Below are 21,131 nucleotides of genomic sequence, written 5' to 3' on the forward strand. Positions count from 1 at the left end.
TCTTTTGTTCTCTTCTGTGAAAAATGTTTCAGAGATAATCACAAACGTCAATGATACTTATAAACACTTTGATGATGAGTGGATAGATAGAGTAGTATTTGGAAACATTGAAACCGGAAGATGTAATAAAAACCATGAGATTTGGTTCATCACACTCCTAGTGTTGTGTTATCAATTTTTGAATGCCGCCTTTTATTTTTCTTGGGCGTCACTTATTGTGCAAAATTTTTAATATGGTCCTCATATAAATTCATATTCTGAATTTACACGTCTATACAGTTACTCCTATTTTTTCTATTATCAACACAATTTGTTTAAGGCTTATCTTAACAACCGGTTATTTCAACTAATTAGGTGAATTGGTACAGGTATTACTATTAGCTTTTGTCACCAAGCAGTAGTGCTCCTAGGAATCACAACGGGTATGCAACCACTGTTTTAGACGCGTTGTTGTTGAACGCAGAATGATGCTGCCATTTCTGAGAGACATGTGCTGTTTATGTGCAAGTGTTTTTTTATAAATACTCCCTCCGTTCCAAATTGTAAATCTTTTTGGTAAATTAAGATACATAATTTTTGCTATGATCTAGATAAACATCATGTCTAGATGCATAGAAAAAACAAACAACCTACGACTTGGAACTGAGGAAGTATGTGGTAGCGGTTGCGTCTTGGAATGGAGGAAGTACGTGGTAGCTGTTGCGTCTCGATTGGACGATGAAAGAGCCAAAACTTATATGAATGTCCTTTCTTGAAGAGCGTTAGTGTTCTCCCAAATCCTTTGCTCCCTTTGTAAAATGCCAACAAACAACACGTAAGGATCCCAGAGAAAGAATGCACGATGGCAAAGCCCCACCACCGTGCGTTCCACAGAAAGTGGCACCGCACCGGGCACTCGCATATACCACCTCACCCTTTTCTTCCCCCGCCCTCCACCTGTTTGACCAGGCGTGCGTCCGAATCGTGGCGCACGTACGTCGCAGCCGAGCCGCTCGAGACTTGGACCCCACCCGGACCGAGCCAAAAAGGAACCCCACCACCGCCGCGAATTCCCCCGTGCCGTCCCGTCCGCCGCTTCCCTCTCGGCCGCCGCCTCCGTCGTCTTCCTCGCCACCGCGCTCTCCACCCCCGGCCTCTCCGCTCCCATACCCCGCGGAAACCCTAACCCGCCCGCTCGGCCCCGGCGGCCCATGACGGCGCCCCGCCGCGCTCGAGGAGGAGGGAGAGGATTCGCGACCGCGCCGCCGTCGCCGCCGCGCTAGCGCGCCCCCGGCCCCGCCATCCCCGCGCTCGGACCGCCCGCGGGTCGTCCCCGCAGCAACCGCCATGTTCGAGGGCCACGTATGATCTCCCTCCCTCCCTCTCTCTCTCTCCCTCCCGCCTTCCGTATTCTTCATTCCTGCGGCGCCTTCGGTCTGGGCCATTTTTGTCTTTTGTCGCGTTTGATCGAAGACGGCCCACGTGATCGAGTGGCAGACCAGCAGTGGAGTTGTGTTGTCAGTGGTGTGGGTTCGGTCGGCGTTAGTGAATCTCTGTGCTGATCATGTTTCGGGTTCGGTGTCAGTTTGGAGGGGTGGAATTCGGTGTGTTGATGGCTGACTTGTTGGCACTTTGATCTTCCCTCGAGGAAGTTTTTCATGTAGAAATATGGGGGAGCATCTAAAGGGGCAAACAGAAGTGTTGGCAGTTGCGGTGCACATGCATATATGTTGTTCAGTTTCATTTCATAGCCTTGACAGAATTCCAACCACTCAGGAGTCTGTTCACTTAGCTCGAGCAGAATGTGCTGTTATATTTATTACTGTATGGCACTATAACATTGCCTGTCGTAGTTGCATCTGTGTTATGGCAATGTGGACTCCATAGCTGCCGTGTACCTTTTGTTTATTTCACAAATTTCCTATTTCCTGTTACCTTCAGAAGATATGCACTTTGCTGCTCTTAAAGTTCGGATGCTCGTCCATTGCTGTAACTTGTATTTGCATTGATGCTATTTTGTGTGGCTTAGTGTTTCTTGCTACAATTTGGTGAGTGTTGATAATCATCATTCCCGCAACTGTACATCGTCTGAATGCATTAAAGGGAGTTCATCACCATTGGCCATTCAACAATACAAGTGTCCTGATCACTTCTTGTTCTCAGTTGTGAATGTAATTTTAAGCATATCTGTTGTGGTGAGAAATATGGTCTGTGATATCCTACCGCAATGCTCAATTTTTTATTGTGTATTTTCTTTGATGTCCTTATGTATGAAACAGCTATGCTGGTAAACAGTGGGGTTGTGAGTAATTTACGAGTGGTTACAGTTACTTCTAACCATGAACTCATTCATGTTATTTGATAATTACTGCTTAAATGGTGAATCACCTAGATGTTTTGCAATCTATTTTTCATAACTTATTAATTTCATGCTGTTATAAAATTTAGCAGTTGCCACAAAGTTTTCATCTTAGCGTTATGTTCTAAGCAGTGACATAGTTGTAACTTTTTAATATAGGTGCTGTATCTGCTACGCAAATATTTGGGTGAATATGTTGAAGGGCTTTCTGTCGAAGCTCTTAGGATAAGTGTCTGGAAAGGTATATGTCTTTCTTACTGTTATTTTCCTTTTGCTTAAACATTGTTTCCTTCTTGTATTGTAAATTGCAAATCTGCAGTTATTTTATGTTCTTATCGAAGCTTCAATTTTGCAGTGGTTTGATACAACTAGTTCTTTCCCTATTTAGACCAAATGCTCCAACCTTAGTTTTACTGTATTGATTATTTGGTGCTGGCCTGAAGTAGGATGAAGTGGGTCCAGTTAAAAAACATGACTCTGGGATGAACTCGGACCAATGTTAGAAAGCTTGCAAGTTCTTAGTTTCTTACAACTCCAAAATCTTGTAACCTAACTGTTTACTAGGATCACAGCATGCAATGTTTGATATTATACGGTCAAAAACTGAAATGATGAAGATGCTTTCTTATTTGTTATGTGATACTCATAAGCTTCACAATTATATTAATGGTGATTCACAGTAATCTCTTCATGGAAATAGGGTAGTCTTGTCTGAAAACACATAAGCTTAGAAACTTTGTTTGGCACTGCTTTCACTTGACATTTGACAATTATTGATGTATAGGAAAATTGACTTCTGGTAAACATTCCTGCTACTGTTGTCATTCAGTCAATGTGTCCGGAAGTACTACACTAGGGTCCTTCTAGGAAGCTGCTGCCGTGACAAACAGAAACTAAATCTGATATGTCAAAGCCTTTGACCATATGAATTTAGACTATATTGCCTTCTGAAGGGCACTACTGCAAACTGATGTTATTGAACGTACCACTCTACATTCATGCACCTGCATGACCTCGGCTGTGGTAGCTTGTTATAGGGTAGCTCTTAGCATGCCTTTTTTTTTTGGCTGAAGTCTGCTTCTTCATGATGTTACCTGACACATCCTGAGCCAGTGAGATCCTTCACTGGAAGGTTGTTGCAGCACAGCACCTGGTGCCAGCTGCAGCTTGCAAGGAAGGGCACTGTCACACGTTTTCAAAATTTAGTACCATAATTTGTAGCGCAGAATTTAGAACTGGATTGAACCAGCAGTCCTATTGGGAAAGACTAAAAAAACTGATTCGGAAAGATGACCATACGTTCCACCACCACTGCGTGCCAAAGGAATTGGGACCTATAATAATGGTGCGGTAGGGCATCCAAAAATAAAAATCATATTGAGTTAAAAGTTTGAGTTGAATCAAACTTATGATAATATATTTTTCTGAACTGCTGCCTGACCGTTTGAATCGACGGTTGGACCAGGAAAGCTGTCGCTTGATCTACACACTCATGGGTCCTGTTTCGAAAGATGAAGCACCTGATGATATTCTATCGCTACCATGCTCCTTTTTTCATATTGTTATACTCTACAATCATCTAACATTGCTTTTTCAATGTTTACCATTCTGTTCAAAATTTCAGCAGTTACTGTGCTGCATGTGTAGGTATTTTATTTGTGATTTTGTGACCCTACTTTCATTTCTGTCTGTAAAGGTGATGTTGTTCTAAGAGACTTAAAACTTAAGGCTGAAGCACTCAATTCTCTCCGGCTTCCAGTGACAGTGAAAGCTGGGTTTGTTGGCACCATAACCTTAAAGGTACATTTCTTATTGTACCATACACGATTGTTTCTGGTTTCAATTTTGTGGTTTTTTTCTTACATCACAATATCAAGTAGTTGCCTATTAGAGCTGTTGTCATGTAGCATGAGTGGCATTTTGAGACTGGATAGTTTACTTCTTTCAGCAGTACATGCCGATTTATTATTCAAGGGGAACACACCTATTATATTTTCCATTGCATGTATGCACAAGGTCCATCTGGATTAGAATCTGCTTAATCGTGCATTCCTTAATATGTGTAGCATCTAACCCTGCAGCAAGTCACCATTTATCTTCTTCCGTTGTCAGCACTTCTTGTTGTCCTGTGTCATCAATTTCTGTTTGTGAATTGTAAGTGCCGAAGTGTAATTCTGATAGGTCCCATGGAAGAGCCTGGGTAAAGAACCAGTCATTGTTCTTATTGATCGTCTATTTGTTCTTGCTCATCCTGCTCCTGACGGACAGACTCTCAAGGTATTTATTATTGGTATTTTAGGTTTAACTTGAAACAATAATTCTATGAAATACACTTCCTCAGTTCGTATTTCTGACTATATGTTTTCATTTTGTCTTCTTTTTCAACTTTAGGAAGAAGATAGAGAAAAACTTTTTGAAGCCAAGCTTCAGCAGATTGAGGTTTGTTTCATGCTATGTCCTTGTTGCTTATTGTCTTCTGACAGTCAAGAATTAAGATATTGATCTTATAAGTTATATTTACACAACGTGAACAAGCCAATTCAAAATGAATGCGCACCTGGGCTTGTATTACTCTGAGTTTTTTATGCCTAAGTATGCGTCTGTTCTTGCCTTTCATTTGCTTGTGGTATATTTATGCTAGGAATGTGCATTCTATTAAGATTCTTTGCTTTGAGTTAGCATTTTCTGGTGTTATGGATTGATTCTTTAATGTGATACATTTAAAAAAATCACTGATTCTTAGCACCACTGATCTAAGATCATGTACTTTTTTGATATACTCAATTTTCTCGAAGTCTTTTCTGTTCCAGTTGCCTAAATTGATTGCCAGTTTTCCACCAAACTAACTTCAGCTCCACCTTAATGACCTTGTCATTGAGCACCCTTTCTTGTATGGTTATACAACAACAACAACTTAGCCTTTTGTCCCAAGCAAGTTGGGGTAGGCTAGAGATGAAACCCACAGAAAACAAGAATAAGAAACACAAAAAGAGCACAAGCCAAAAGGAAGAGTTAGGGGTTAAACAAAAAGTAACAAAGGTCACGGTTCAAGTACGTTAATTGCTAATCTCCAAGCGCTCGTATCCATAACTAATTTCTTAGCGATATTCCACTCCTTAAGGTCTCTCTTAACCGTCTCGTTCCAAGTTAGTCTAGGTCTACCTCTACCTCTCTTTACATTATCGCCCCGCTTTAAAACTCCACTACGCACCGGCGCCTCGGGAGGCCTCCGTTGTCCATGTCCAAACCATCTCAACCGATGTTGAATCAACTTCTCCTCGATAGGTGCCACCCCGACCCTATCTCGAATCTCTTCGTTCCGGACTCTATCCCTTCTTGTATGCCCGCAGAGCCAACGCAGCATACGCATCTCTGCTACACTCAGTTGCTGGACATGTCGCCTTTTTGTAGGCCAACATTCAGCACCGTATAGCATCGCCGGGAGAATCGCCGTCCTATAGAACTTACCTTTTAGCCTCTTTGGCACCTTCTTATCACAGAGAACGCCAGAAGCCTGCCGCCATTTCAACCAACCGGCTGAAATTCTATGCCTAACATCTTCATCAATGTCTCCATCTTTCTGAAGCATTGATCCTAAATACCGAAAAGTATCCTTCTTGGCCACCACTTGACCTTCGAGGCTAACGTCCCCATCCTTATGCCTAGTCTGGCTAAAGTCGCACATCATATACTCGGTCTTGGTCCTACTCAGTCTGAACCCCCTCGACTCTAACATGTGTCTCCACAGCTCTAACTTCATATTAATCCCTGCCCTACTCTCGTCAACTAGCACCACATCATCAGCAAAGAGCATACAGCAAGGGATATCACCCTGTATGTCCCTTGTGACCTCATCCATCACCAAAGCAAATAGATAAGGGCTCAATGCTGACCCCTGATGTAGTTCTATTTTAATTGGAAAGTCACTGGTATCGCCATCACATGTTCGAACACAAGTCATCGCATCCTTGTACGTATCCTTGATGAGGGTAATATACTTAGTTGGGACTTTGTGTTTTTTCAAGCCCCACCACATGACGTCTCTTGGTACTTTGTCATACGCCTTCTCTAGGTCAATAAAGACCATGTGTAAGTCCTTCTTCTCCTCTCTATATCTCCCCATCAACTGTCGTACTAAGAAAATCGCCTCCATGGTCGACCTCCCAGGCATGAACCCAAACTGGTTTTGGGTCACCCTTGTCAATCTTCTTAGGCGATGCTCGATAACCCTCTCCCAAAGCTTCATCGTATGGCTCATCAGCTTAATCCCCCGGTAGTTAGTACAACTTTGAACATCTCCCTTGTTCTTGAAGATCAATACTAATATACTTCTCCTCCATTCCTCCGGCATCTTGTTTGATCGGAAAATTAGGTTAAAAAGCTTAGTTAACCATACTACCGCCCTCTTGCCCAGGCATCTCCACACCTCAATGGGAATGCCATCAGGACCCATCGCTTTACCTCCCTTCATCCTCTTCAAAGTCTCCCCGATCTCTGCCTCCTGAATCCTCCTCACAAAGCGTTTGTTGGTATCATCAAATGAGTCGTCCAACTCGAAGGTAGGACCCTCATTTTCCCCATTAAACAACTTGTCGAAGTATTCTCGCCATCTGTCCTTGATCTCCTCATCCTTCACCAGAAGTCGACCTGTCCCATCCTTGATGCATTTCATTTGGTTTATGTCCGTTGTCTTCCTCTCGCGGGTCCTAGCGATCCTATAAATGTCCTTCTCTCCTTCCTTCGTACCTAGCCGTTGATAAAGTTCATCAAAAGCCTAACCTTTCGCTACACTTACAGCTCGCTTTGCAGACCTCTTCGCTAATCTATAGCCCTCGATGTTGGTTGCACTCTTGTCGAGGTGAAGGCGTTTGAAACACTCCTTCTCCTTAATAGCCCTTTGCACCTCTTCATTCCACCACCAAGTCTCTTTCACTTCCTGCTTGCCTCCCCTACTCACACCAAACACTTCTGAGGCCACCTTCCGAACACATGTCGCCATCTTTAGCCACGTATCATCTACATCTGCTCCTTCTTCCCAAGGCCCCTCGCCTAACATTCTCTCCTTAAACGTTTGTGTCTCTTCCCCTCTAAGCTTCCACCACTTCGTTCTCGCAATCTTGGCACGTTTGTCCCGGTGGGCACGTACCCGAAAACGAAAATCCGCCACCACAAGCTTGTGTTGGGGGACAACACAGTCCCCAGGTATCACCTTACAATCTAAGCAGGCACGTCTATCCTCTCTCCTAGCAAGGATAAAGTCGATTTGGCTCGAGTATTGTCCACTATGAAAAGTCACTAGATGGGACTCCCTCTTTCTAAAGAGGGTATTCGCTAACAGCAGGTCGTAGGCCAACGCAAAATTCAAAACATCCTCCCCCCTCGTTCCTACTACCATACCCGAAACCCCCGTGTACTCGCTCATATCCTACATTAGTCACACTCACATGGCCATTGAGGTCTCCTCCTATGAAGTGCTTCTCATTGATAGGCACGGTACTAACCATGCTATCAAGGTCTTCTCAAAACTGACTCTTGGAGCTCTCACTAAGACCTACCTGAGGGGTATAGGCACTGATCACATTCAGAACCAAATCTCCAATGACCAACCGCACTAGGATAATCCGGTCGCCTTGCCTCCTAACATCTACAACTCCATCCTTAAGGCTCTTATCAATCAAGATGCCTACACCATTTCTACCCGAAGTTGACCCCGTGTACCAAAGCTTGAAGCCAGAACCCTCCACCTCCTTCGCCGTCTGGCCCTTCCATTTAGTCTCCTGCACGCATAGAATATTTACACGCCTCCTAATTGCTACATCGACTAGTTCTCTTAACTTACCTGTTAGAGACCCTACGTTCCAACTATCTAGACGAATCCTAGTTGGCTCGGCTAGCTTCCTTACCCTTCGCACCCATCGAGAGAAATGCGAAGACCCTTGCTCATTTTTCACTACACCCGGGCGCAGATGTAGCGCGTCACAGAGGCTGCGACGACCCGACCCTTGCTCAATTATCATCGTACCCGGATCACGATACGACGCACCCCTGAGGGGATGACGACCTGGCCCTTGCCCATTTAACACCACACCTGGGTTCCGATGTAGTGCATCGCTAAGAGGGTTACGCCCCAACGAATTTCTTATGGGTTTCATTTCCATTATAGTGGCTGATTTTTACGCTGGTTCGCCAAACCTAACGCAACCCTCCACATTTTCTCATCGCGGGCTTGGGACCGGCAAAGGCAGTGTTCCTTTCTTGTATGGTTATGAACTTCTCAAAGTTAATCAGCCAGTCTTCTCTCTATTACGATTTAAATGTTGTTTTTAACCCCAGCAGTCTTGCAATCTCCTGTTTACGTATTAACTGTTGCACCTTTCTTCTGTCTGATGTTATTTTCTTGCTTTCTCAGTTCTCTTTGATCTGTTATCTCATTCTCAGTTTTTTCCTTACAAATTGTTTGCACAAACAGCTTTTAATGCTTTCTTCCTTGTTTTGCAGGCTGCAGAGGCAGCAACTCTTGAAGCAACAAGTAGGAACTCAAAAGGAGGGCCTGTATGATCCTTACCCTATTTGTCTCTGAATGCTTAACATTTTTGTGCTTCTTTGTTATTTATGCAAAATATACTAGTGTACCACATTCATATTGAGTATGCCCTGTTTGGCAGAGCTCCAGTTCCCAGCTCCACGTTTTGTAGACTAAAAATAAAGTGATATAATCATATAGATATCTATTTTGGTATATAATAAAATATAAGATGACTCATCCAAACACTCTCATTACACCCCCAGCTCCAGCTCGACGAAATCATGGAGCCAAGAATACCCAGCTCCAAGGATTTGTGGAGCTGGAGCTGGGCCTACTAACGAGCGCCTCTAAGATAAGGAACTTCTCAAAGTGCATTATTGTACCAATTAAGATATCAAAGATTGTACTTTTTGTCGAATATGCATGAGAGCTGCATATCATTGCATTAAGATTGAAGGAAGGCCAAAATAGCCGGTATACCACACATCACACACCCAAGGACACACCCAAACACACCAGAAAATGCTTAGATTACATACGCGCCCGAGACAAAGCACAAACGACCACTATTTAGCCCTACAAAGACAATCAGCCAGTAGGGCTCGTAGCGACCAAGGCAATGAGCCCTTTTGCTCCTGAGAGCATCCCAGAGGTTGGCCTATCTTTTGTTTACCTAAGCCGGCACATTGCATATGAATGCACGGTCAGGATCATGGCCTCAGTTATTTCTTATACTTGCTTAACGAGTGATTAAGCTAGAGCCTGGAGCTTCTCTTCATTAAACAAACATCAGCATAATAGATAAAACACACACAGTAATTTTTTTTATAATTTTTTGTGGCTTTGAGGGCTTGGATTCTCTTGAAGCATATCGATCTTTGATTGTGGGGTCTGTAATTGTTTGTAAAGTGGCTGGGGCTTAGTAACCATTCTGATACAATTCTTCCATTGTTTTAGGTACCAGGTGGAAATTCATGGCTATACAATTTAATATCTACAATTATTGGTAATCTTAAAGTAACCATCAGTAACGTACACATCAGATATGAAGATTCTATCAGGTTTGTTAAACAATATCTGTTTTAGCTTCTTATTTTCTTGTATTTTTTTTAATGTTTTCTTTGATTCTCCCCAGCAATTCTGGGCACCCGTTCGCGTCTGGTTTCACATTATCAAAACTTGCAGCCGTTACAGTGGACGAGGATGGTAATGAGACATTTGATGCAGGTGTAGCCCTAGATAAACTGCGAAAGGTTAGAGCACATTAATATAGCATGTAATTTCCTTTTCATTTTTTACCAGTAACCTGTCACATCAGAAGCATCGTATTTTCTTTTTTGTATTGATGATGAGATTTGACATTAAAATCCATGTCGACCTAGCTGATTAGCCTAGCAGCAGCGATGATACTAGTAAATAGCACCCCTTCAGTCCCTGATGACGGTATGGTTTCAGAGTATGTAGTGGAAAACTTCGGCCACCAGTATGTGTTAAACACTGTAATTAGGCCATGATGAATAGTATTAGTAAAAAAGAAAGTTACTTTCACCTTATTTGTCTTCTCCTTTGCTTGTTGACAGTTGGAATAGTTTAGTTGTAGAAGGCTGAAACGTTAGTTTCACTATTCACGTAACCACTGCCTTTTGCTTGTAGTAGTCCTTTACCCTTCAGATGATGCTTGAACAACACTTGGTTAAAGGAACAGGAATTTCACATGAAATTTGTAAATTCAATGCCTAAATTGAAGTGAATGGCTAATTTTCAATTCTTTCTGCCTATACTGTCTTATGGGTTTCAAATAGAGATGTATATCATTAAAATGTTTATAGGGGAATAACAGCTTCTAGACATAATGACAATGCGACATAAGATTTGTAGGTTGATCTATGTGATGACTGGAATTCTTCTGTACAATCAAGTTTTATATCACTGGTGAATGTTGGAATTAGTTCTGGTTGGTCTTTAACCATCATCTACTTTGTGTTTATTGCTATTATGCTCTCGAACATTTCTTATTTTTTTTCCTGGATGGTTTGTTACTTGATATTTGTGAGGCTGGCAAGTGGTACTATTATTTTTTTTAGGTTGAATTGACATATTTTTCATAGTATTAATGTCATTATAAGCTATGATGTTCCTCTTTGATTATCAGCTTTTGTTTATATAATTGTTGTTATAATCAAGATAATTATTTTTCTTTCTTTTTGTCGTCATTGTTTAGTCTGTCGAGCTGCATAGGCTGGCCATCTACCATGACTCCGACAGCAAACCTTGGAAGCTTAGTAAGAAATGGGAAGATCTAAATCCTACTGAGTGGAGAGAGGTTGTTCTCGTTTCAGTAATAACACCTTTGTTTTGTACCTGTTTGCCACTTCTTATGCTTGAATGGTCTGTCACAGATATTCCAAGATGGCATCGATGATCACTCTGTAAATTCCATATGGGCAGTAAATCGGAACTACTTAGTTTCACCTATAAATGGAACCCTTAAATATAAACGACTTGGAAAGAATGAAAGAGGGGATCCAGATACCCCTGTTGAGAAAGCCTCACTTGCCCTCAGTGATGTTTCTTTAACTGTAACTGAGGTACCCCATTACTCTACTTCTTTAGTATTGTCAGTTATTGTGTTTACAATTTACTTACTGCTCTCTGCAATTTTATACCAGGCACAGTATTATGATGGTATTAAACTCTTGGAAACATTCTCAAGGTTTAGAACACGTGTTGATGTGTCTCACTTACGGCCTATTGTACCTGTAAAGGAAGATCGTCGTGCTTGGTGGCGTTATGCAATGCTTGCTGGTCTGCGACAAAAGAAACTATGGTAATACTCATCTGTTAAGCTCCGTTTGTCCTTGCTTCTTCATTTCTTTTATTTCCCTTCCCACGCTATGAGTGAAATAGTTAATTGTGACTTTTGGAAGTCCTTTGCTTTGTGTAAGATCATTGGACAGAATATCTCTTTTGCCAGGTTAGATTGTTTGAATTTCCCCTTCACCCTACTACCAGCGCAAAGGCACCTCTACTCCTGTATCTCTGCCCTTGCTTCTTCAATATGCATGTCCTATCACCTTTCGGCACCGCATCTCCTCTTTCACATTTCCTCAATAACATTGACACATCTTTGTGATATTCTTGGAAACCCATCGGCTGCTTAGAGGAAGGGAGGGAGGAACGTTAGAAGAGGAGGTGGTAGTGGAGATAACATGATAATACATTGATTGATGATATGGTTTTGTTGCGAATTATTTGCTTAAGTTTTTGTGTATCGCCCCCCCCTCCCCTTGCGTCTTTTTAGCAGTTAACTCACAGAAAAAGACAAGTGGAGGATTGATGTACTGACTGGACCTTTATAAGTAACGGAAAGGAAAAATTGTCCCAAAATTACACAGCAATTTATACAGTCCTCAGTGACATGTTTGCCTTTTTTGTTTTGTATTGACATGTTGTCCCTTGCTTCTAAGCTGTAAAGTCTGAAACATTTCAATACTGCTGCCTTTATTTGAAATGGGAAAATAACATGCTATCACTCCCGGTTTCCTTATTAGGATATCACCACAATCCAATGTACACATTTAAAAATTGTTGTTGAATCATATCGTAGCAAATTATATTAAAAATATATTAATACCACTTATGTTTAAGTGGTGGGCTATGCATTCTAGGGGTTTATTTGTAAATAGATGCGATACATCATTCAGTTTTATTACTTATTGTGCATAATTTGATAAAATTCTTGAGTCTTGTACTGCTGCTTAGTCTAATGTATGCTTTGATACTTATTAGTTTTATGATTTGAAATGTTTGTTACTGATGTTTATTTGCGCTTTACTTTTCAGCTATTGGTTCTCATGGGAGAGAACTAGGCACCTCTGCCAGCTTCGTCGCCGTTATGTTCAATTGTATGCCACCCTGTTGCAACAAGCTCCTAATGTTGATATTTCTGAAATTCGAGAGATAGAGAAAATTCTAGACACGAAGGTCATAATACTTTGGAGGTGTGTTATGGCAATATGTATTAGGGTTTATTGTTTCCTTTGGTCCTTTGTCTCAGTTGCTCTTATCTTTTTATTGCATTATTCCATACTTCCAGGTTGTTGGGACACGCCAAGGTTGAGACGGTGAAATCAAAGGGAACACTACTTAGAAAAGGCGCCTCAAAGAAAAGATGGTGGCCTTTTGGATGGTTTGTAAACATATTGATCACCTATGAGGCTAATTTATTATTCAGTACTCCTAATCCTAGATACTGGTTATTATTGAAAACTAAAATTTTCATTTCATCTCTGTATGTATTTCATTTATTGACTGGGTTCGGAATTCTTTCTGTACTAGTTGCTCTTCTATATCTTCTCTCACAAGGTTGCACTGAGTTGTTCATTTTGACCTTAGGTTCTGAACCATATCTGGTTAGAATGTTGTTTGTTGGGTTTCTTACCCTGAAGTATTGATTTTCATGGATACGGCTGTCATTGCCTTTTCATTTCTTGCACGTGGGATCATTAAGACATAAATATTCACTTAATGTTTTGAGTAGGATAAACATAGTGAGTTCAATTTTCAACAAAGGTATGTTCTTGTTTGCAATTCTTTTGTTTTAGGTGCTCCCTAGTGCCAGCACACTTGATTGGTAATTCTTGTGTTGGTGATGCCTTGGGTCGATACATGTTTTCAGAAGCGCGCGCTCTCTCTGTGAAATATACATATTCAAGATAATCTTGTTACTGAAGTGTTTACTCATTTTCTTATGTTGTACTTGGGCAGTTGATGAGCTTATATTGGTACTATGATAAGTGTATGTAGTGCATTGGCAACCATATTATCAAGAATAACAGGATCATCAAACTGTAAAACTATGCCACATGACACATGGGGCGGCTTTGATAGGACAGCTCTTATAGGGATACTGACATCCTTTAACTTGAATATATGGTCTTAATCAACTTTTCAAAGTTCAATTCATGCTTCTTTTTATTCTGAGTATCTTTCTTCTTTGGTTGAAGGAACTCGGCTGGTTTACCTTCTGAAGAAGAACGACAGTTAGATCAAGAGGAGCAGCTGACCAAAGAAGAGTGGCAGGCTATTAATAAGTTGTTGAGTTACCAAACTGATGAAGATCTGTCTTTCCCTGTTGAGAAGGTTTCCCCAAATGCGATTCGATTCATGATGGATGTATCTATTGGCCAGGCTGCTGCAAGGATTATCAATATTGATCAAACAGAGGTTTTGTGTGGTAGATTTGAGCAGCTTCAGGTTGTCACTAAGTTGTATCCGAAGAGCACGCGATGTGATGTAACTTTGAAATATTGTGGTCTATCTTCTCCAGAAGGTTCTCTTGCTCAGGTCAGTGTATTGTTGATTTACAGATTTAAAGCTGTATCCCACCCAATAGGTTTTGATATGAGAAAATGCCGGTCCATGTGAGCCATCTTTTTCTACACTAATATAAAAGCCACAAGTTGCTTTCTTTTCTTCATCCACTAAAGTTTGTTAATCTTATCCGTGTGGTCAGCTGCACCTAACAGATCGTGTTGGTTTTGTTTCCTGCCTTCCTCATTCCTCAAATAATTAATAACACTAATACCGTGACTGTTCCCTAATCATCACCTAATTAAAACATGCACTGCATGTGCACAGTTACTAGAAATTTAGTAAATCTGGCTGGTCAGCCTGTTTGACGGGAAACCAGAAATCAGGAGACTGGTCGGGGTCTGTTGTCTACCCAATTCTTCTTTCTCTATATGCACTCCCTCCTTCCCCTCTCTCTAGGATCCGGTCCCTTAGCTCCTGAGTGCGTTGATATGTATGGCCGTATTGCTAGACCACATGCAAGGTGCTAGATGATAACTTTGCTAAAGATCACATGCAAGGTGCTAGATGATGACTGCAAACCTGCACTTGTACACAATGCTCACTCCGTGGCTGATAAATCTTAGAATCCTAGTGTCGACTTGTTAGTGATGAGTTTCCTGGTTCATTAACTTTGTTTTGAAGTAATCTGTATTTTTTCTACTTCGCATATCATTCCCCAGTACTTTTATTTTGTGTCTTTCACTTTTTTTAGCAATAACATTTTTTGGTCATTCATTGCAGAGTGTTGTTAGTGAAGGAAAGAACAATGCTCTTGATGTCAGTTTTGTACGTGCGCCAATTGGTATGGACCTTGATTGGCAGCTCATAGCAAAGATATCACCATGCCATGTTACGGTACTTATCTAAACTAGTGTGTTTCTAGTACATTATGCGGAGGCATTTTCATCTCTTGTTTTTCATTCTGAGTAGGTGGTTAGGGAACTTTTTGTTAATTAGTTTGGAGGCACAAAGGGCAATCACTTTAATGGCTAGGAAAATATCTATTGGGAAAAAGTAGAGAGTTTTTTTTAAGGATGTGACTGCGTAGCTTAGGAAAAAGTAGAGGGTTTTTGTTTTAAGTTTCATGGATGTGACTGCGTAACCTCAAAATCATTAGGAAATGATACTCAAAGACACTATTAAGTGTCTGTTTGGACAGTGACACGGTTACCAAGACACTACAGTGTCCATTAATCGATTGTGTAAAACACATGCAAAATGTAGCAATATATTGAATCTACTTTTTGAGATGAATCTAGTCATACTGTTTCAATGTTAATTTGAAAATTTCAAACAACTATTGATGATCAAAATTCAAACATCTTTGATTGCATGCATCCTGAAGCGAGATGGAGTACTTTGCAAAAAAATTAAAAGTTTGGTGAATTGATGTCTGAAACTGTGAACATAATCCAAAATATACTCAATTCTAAAGTTTACTGAAGAAGTGAATAAAATACCTGTAATTTTTTTTATTTTTCTTGGGTTCATGGGATTTGCTCACCTACTTCAGCATGGGGATTCAATGCTTCTTGTACTTAAAATAGCTAACAAATTCAGCCCATATACTTTATTTCTATTATTGGAGGATAAATGCGAGTATATGATGTGCGACTTTAGCCTGACTAGGCATGAGGATGGGGACGTTAGCCTCGAAGGTCAAGTGGAGGCCAAGAAGGATACTTTTCGGTATCTAGGATCAATGCTTCAGAAAGATGGAGATATTGATGAAGATGTTAGGCATAGAATTTCAGCCGGTTGGTTGAAGTGGCGGCAGGCTTCTGGCGTCCTCTGTGACAAGAAGGTGCCACAGAGGCTAAAATGTAAGTTCTATAGGACGGCGATTCGCCCGGCGATGCTATACGGTGCTGAATGTTGGCCTACAAAAAGTCGACATGTCCAGCAACTGAGTGTAGCAGAGATGCGTATGCTGTGTTGGTTCTGCGGGCATACAAGAAGAGATAGAGTCCGGAACGAAGAGACTCGAGATAGGGTCGGGGTGGCACCTATCGAGGAGAAGTTGATTCAACATCGGTTGAGATGGTTTGGACATGTACAACGCTAAGGAATTAGCTAAGGGTAGGAGCGCTTGGAGATTAGCAATTAACGTACCTGAACCGTGACCTTTTTTACTTTTTGTTTAACCCCTAACTCTTCCTTTATCTTGTGCCCTTTTTGTGTTTCTTATTCTTGTTTTTTGTGGGTTTCATCTCTAGCCTACCCCAACTTGCTTGGGACAAAAGGCTAAGTTGTTGTTGTTGTTGTTGTTGTTGTTGTATTGGAGGATAAATGCTGAAACATGATCCACAAACTGGTGACTCATGTGATGGATGGTTTAATTTGAGATGTAACTGTTAGCTACACTGAAAAGGCCTTATCACCCCAAAGCCATTTAAATCCCTAATGTTCCATCACATCTTCCTCTCCGAGCATCCCTCCCCACCCTTCTTGCTCTCACCCATTCATTGGAGTCTAGGACTGTTGCTGCTGGCTCCTTGCGCGCGTGAACATCTGTGGGGACCTGCGCATGTGAAATGATTGAACATTACTAATAGGTTCCTAAATGTAATCTTGCACTTCTGCACTCTTTATGGCCTTTTATGGTTCTCATTTCATGGGTCACTCTGTGTTTCTGCTCTTGACGCCACTACTGAAGTCACATGCGCTGCCTACAGCACCCTTGATTGCTCGACTTTTGGTAATGGGCATTTGCTCAATGGCAGTAACAATGATAATGGCCTGGTGGGTTCATTGTTTTCTAAACTGGGGTAGGAGTAGGATGCATGTAGTTTGTTGCATGAACCTGATGATTTATGACTAGTAGGATAAAATTGCGTAACTGAGCCGAGTGTTATCTGATATGGGAGATATTTATACGTTTTGGAGCTAAGGATGATAAATCGAGCACAAGGTGGGCTGAAGTCCATGAGGTTATTGATGTGTATAAGGTGGATACCTGGTTGGCCATCCATGTTCTAGAGGATCTCCTACCACCCCAAGAGTTAGAATTTGAACATAATAAGAATTTCAAGGAAACTAATCCCCCTTGCATGGTGCAAATTCATCAGATATTGACATTTGTGGGAAGACTGAAGGAGTTCTGTTATTATGTGACATTTCTTAATTATTATTCTAAAGAACATGTCATAGCTGCTAAATATTTATGTCAATTTCTTATGTGCGTAGTCTTGGTTTCAATACTTATCTTTTGTGCTAATTTATAAGCTACTATTCATTAGGTACGTGAATTGGCTACATTCAGCTTTGTTGTTTCTACTTGTTTTAAATGCGTTCCTTGTTGTCATTTTAATAAAGCTCATTGGTTGTCTATTGATTGGTAGGTTCTGAAGGGGAGTTATGAACGTTTTCTAGAATTCATTAAGCGAAGCAATGCTGTTAGCCCAACAGTGACTATGGAAACTGCAACTGCTCTACAGGTACATATGCCCTTTTCTCTTGGACCTTATAACTCATATGGGCACCTGTTTTGAATGTATTCTCATTTCTATTTGGACAAACTGAGAGGTGGGTGTTTCAATATTTGCTTTGATCTTTTGAACTACAGATCAAGTTGGAGCAGGTCACACGAAGAGCTCAGGAGCAGCTTCAGATGGTATTAGAGGAACAAAGCAGGTATCTGTGCTCCTGAATCGAGTACTTGCACTCTTAAGAATTATGCATTGTTACATGTAGATTGAGGAATAGAGAATGAGAGAGAATGTTAAGCAGGGAATATGCAGAAGCAGCATTTGCATTTCTTTCATATGAGAAGTGTCAATGTTTCATAGATGATTGTTATGATTAGATAAAGTGTGCTGTCCCCCTTCAGTGTCTGAATATATTTTTCTTCCTTTCTAGGTTTATCACTTTACATAAGATGATTTTGCTCACGTTCTGTTTCATTTTCATGTTAACCTTTTATATTATATGATTCCATCCATTCTGTGTTTGTTTTTTCCTAAGTTTGATGCTCCATTTCTAGATTTGGACTTGATATTGATCTGGATGCCCCAAAAGTTAGGATTCCCTTGACTGCTAATCAACCTACAGTGGGCAATGAGTACTTTGTTCTGGATTTTGGCCATTTTACATTGCATACGAGAGTAAGTTCTTGACCCAGGATTATATTATATTGTTGCTAGCTTTTACTAACTATTTGTTCAATTACAGGATGGTACGTGTGATGAAGAAAGACAGAGTCTCTACTCACGCTTTTATATTTCTGGGAGGGATATGGCTGCTTTTTTTATTTGTGATTTAGCCCAAGAGATATACTCAATACCTGAAAATTTAGGCCAAGATATCCTCCCAGGACATACCTCTGATGATAATCAGTTCAGTTCTCTTCTTGATCGCTGTGGAATGTCGGTGATAATTGACCAGGTAACAAAGGAGTTCCTTTTGCATTGTGTGTTTTAACTGTTGAAATATACAAAATTTATTCTTCTTAGCAAAACCCAATTATTATTTTGGCTTAATAAATATGGCAACTCATGTCATTTTCTGCTGTTTAGAATTACTTGCCGCTTGATTGAAATTCGAGGGTGCAGCTGTTTTACTGGTATTTGTCATGGGCTTATTATTTATGAGCCCCATCCAATAAATATATCTTTAAAATTGTGGTGATTTGTTTGAGGTCACTAAAAATTAAGATGCTCATGTCACTTCCAGCTAATACTGTGCATCTTACACAGCAAATGCACCAACACTCTGCTTTTGTTGTCTAAAAAAGATCTGCGCAAAATGCCCCTTTACATTGTTGGCCTTATAGGAGATACATAAGGCATTTATTAGTTTTGCATTTGGTGCAAAATTTACATGTATACATGACCACTATGATTGAGCTCATAGGTGATATGTATGTTGAATTCTTGCATTGTAATTGAAGTTCTTGTCTTTTATCTTTACAAGTCCTATCTTCATTAGGTTTGAATTTTCACCATCTTTGGTTGATTTATTTTGAGGACATAGTTAGTAGGAGAGAACCCTAGTGAAACATATTGTCCTCGCACTTCATATTGGTTAGTTACATAGTGAGGAAAAACTGTTTAATATAACAAATACAATTTGAATTACGCTGTTTTTTTTTTCCATTGAACTGCATCAAAAAGTATTGACTAATTATTTTTGTGGTGGCGTGAAGATTAAAGTTCCACATCCGAACTATCCATCAACTCGTGTTTCTTTTCAAGTACCCAATCTGGATATTCACTTCTCACCGAAAAGGTACGACAAGATTGTCGAACTTCTTGGTGTACTTAACCATCTGAAGGGAGGCAATAATGAAGTTTCAGATAGCCACAAAAGTGGTAGTCTGCTGCCTTGGTATCCTGCTGATCTAGCTGCTGATGCTAGAACTTTGGTTTGGAGGGTACGAAGTTACAGTTCTTTTCTGGTTGAAAGTTCTATTCAATTACATTGTACCTAAAAAAAATCTAAAGTGGCAACTTTGTTGAGTTTTCTAATACCATTTTTGTATGTTTTTCTTTTTGACCAAGGGCCTTGGCTATTCGCAAGCTGAATGGCATACTTGCTATATTGTATTATCTGGGATGTATCTTTATATTTTGGAGTCAGAACTGTCCCAGAATTACCAACGGTGTTGTAGGTACGTACCACTGTTTCCTAATCTGAACTCATTATTTGAACGGTCTAATCTTAATTCATAATTAAGAAAGGACACTCACACACGTTTTGTTTTGTTTTTGTTTTGGTATACATGACTCTGTAGTAAACTGTTTGTCTATGGGATAGTATAACTTGGTACGCGCATTTTATTGCCATTGAGAGAAAACTTTGTTTTATCAAATAACACTAGCCTTAATGTACTTAGAAAGTGGAAAGAAAGATTTTTAAAGATTCCTTTTTTAGAGAAACAGATGGCAATCAGAATTGTCTTTAGGTGGGTAAAAAACATTCGACAGTTTTCTGGAACAGGTAGAAGATTGTTGGATGACCTTTTAGAACATTCATTTGTTGGCACTAGTGCTCAAATGTTTACCTTTTTTTTGTTCCTAACAATAGCACATTTTATTATTTATGCTTTTTGGTTATTGGTATTGCAGCATGGCTAGTCGACAAGTATTTGAGGTGCCACCAACTAGTGTTGGTGGGTCTCTTTACAGTATTGGTGTGTGTTCTAGAGGTGCAGACATGAAAAAGGTAAACGATGGGGCCCTCTTGGCATTTTTTACATTGATCTTCAATGTTTGTCTTGATTAATATAATTCTGAAATAGCTTGTACTTGCAAAAAGGTCAATGCCTAAAGTCCAGTTGCTGATTCACTAATTATTCGTGGTGCCACTGTATGGAGCTATGTTTTCAATCTCGGCCCACTTGGAGTGCTGTTGGGCGGAAAAAGTTTATACATGTATTTAGTTTACCCGGTTGTTTACAGTTTTGTGAAATTTACTCTAAAAATAGCACCTAAATAATTCTGTACATTCCACTGCTCATTCAATTAAATTGTCATACCTGCTAATCTCACAGCCTGATCAAGTTTTTAGGGAGAGTAGTACCTTAGCAGTATCTAATATCGAATACAGTTCTTTCATGATATATTGGCTTTAGACTATACAGGAAGAGAAAATAATAAACAATTTCTGGAATGGCAATGGAATTAGAAAGGTCAGACAACCAAAACCTAAGCTGCGTGTCCTGTGAAATCAAGAAAAATAAAAGGGTTAAATCAGTTTATTCTTCACAAGCATGCGTTGTTTAGAATATCAACATTTGAGAAATGTTAAGGCTTTTTTTTTGTACTCCCCACTTTTGTGTTGCTAACACCGTTATTTTTCAGTTTTTATCTACTATATTTGCGACTCTTATAGTGGTTCATCTTAGTGGTTCCCAACTTGCTTGGCACTAAAGGTTATTTTGTTGTTGTTCTCTTGTATTCCTCACATAGTGGT

General features: G+C 40.3%; 1 protein-coding gene across 3 annotated transcripts in view; it reads left to right on the forward strand.

Annotated features, from left to right (window-relative positions):
* Nucleotides 1–1,026: 1,026 nt before the first annotated feature.
* Nucleotides 1,027–21,131, forward strand: part of LOC112878977 — a 58,178-nt gene continuing 38,073 nt past the window's right edge. Inside the window, exons 1-22 of one of the 3 annotated variants that reach the window (XM_025943269.1) lie at nt 1,027–1,341; nt 2,498–2,579; nt 4,035–4,138; nt 4,520–4,615; nt 4,730–4,777; nt 8,837–8,890; nt 9,822–9,925; nt 10,000–10,117; nt 11,086–11,187; nt 11,264–11,452; nt 11,534–11,691; nt 12,707–12,865; nt 12,961–13,053; nt 13,871–14,210; nt 14,961–15,074; nt 17,561–17,656; nt 17,785–17,852; nt 18,202–18,322; nt 18,390–18,602; nt 19,363–19,590; nt 19,718–19,827; nt 20,285–20,381. In XM_025943269.1, the coding sequence (XP_025799054.1) occupies nt 1,327–1,341; nt 2,498–2,579; nt 4,035–4,138; nt 4,520–4,615; nt 4,730–4,777; nt 8,837–8,890; nt 9,822–9,925; nt 10,000–10,117; nt 11,086–11,187; nt 11,264–11,452; nt 11,534–11,691; nt 12,707–12,865; nt 12,961–13,053; nt 13,871–14,210; nt 14,961–15,074; nt 17,561–17,656; nt 17,785–17,852; nt 18,202–18,322; nt 18,390–18,602; nt 19,363–19,590; nt 19,718–19,827; nt 20,285–20,381 (2,709 nt within the window). In that variant the 5' untranslated portion in view covers nt 1,027–1,326. Of the gene's footprint in view, nt 1,342–2,497; nt 2,580–4,034; nt 4,139–4,519; nt 4,616–4,729; nt 4,778–8,836; nt 8,891–9,821; nt 9,926–9,999; nt 10,118–11,085; nt 11,188–11,263; nt 11,453–11,533; nt 11,692–12,706; nt 12,866–12,960; nt 13,054–13,870; nt 14,211–14,960; nt 15,075–17,560; nt 17,657–17,784; nt 17,853–18,201; nt 18,323–18,389; nt 18,603–19,362; nt 19,591–19,717; nt 19,828–20,284; nt 20,382–21,131 lie in introns of those variants that run through there. The other 2 variants (XM_025943271.1, XM_025943272.1) reach the window with 2 other exon arrangements.

The sequence above is a fragment of the Panicum hallii genome, chromosome 1, assembly GCF_002211085.1.
Source record: "Panicum hallii strain FIL2 chromosome 1, PHallii_v3.1, whole genome shotgun sequence".
Taxonomy (NCBI): Eukaryota; Viridiplantae; Streptophyta; class Magnoliopsida; order Poales; family Poaceae; genus Panicum; species Panicum hallii.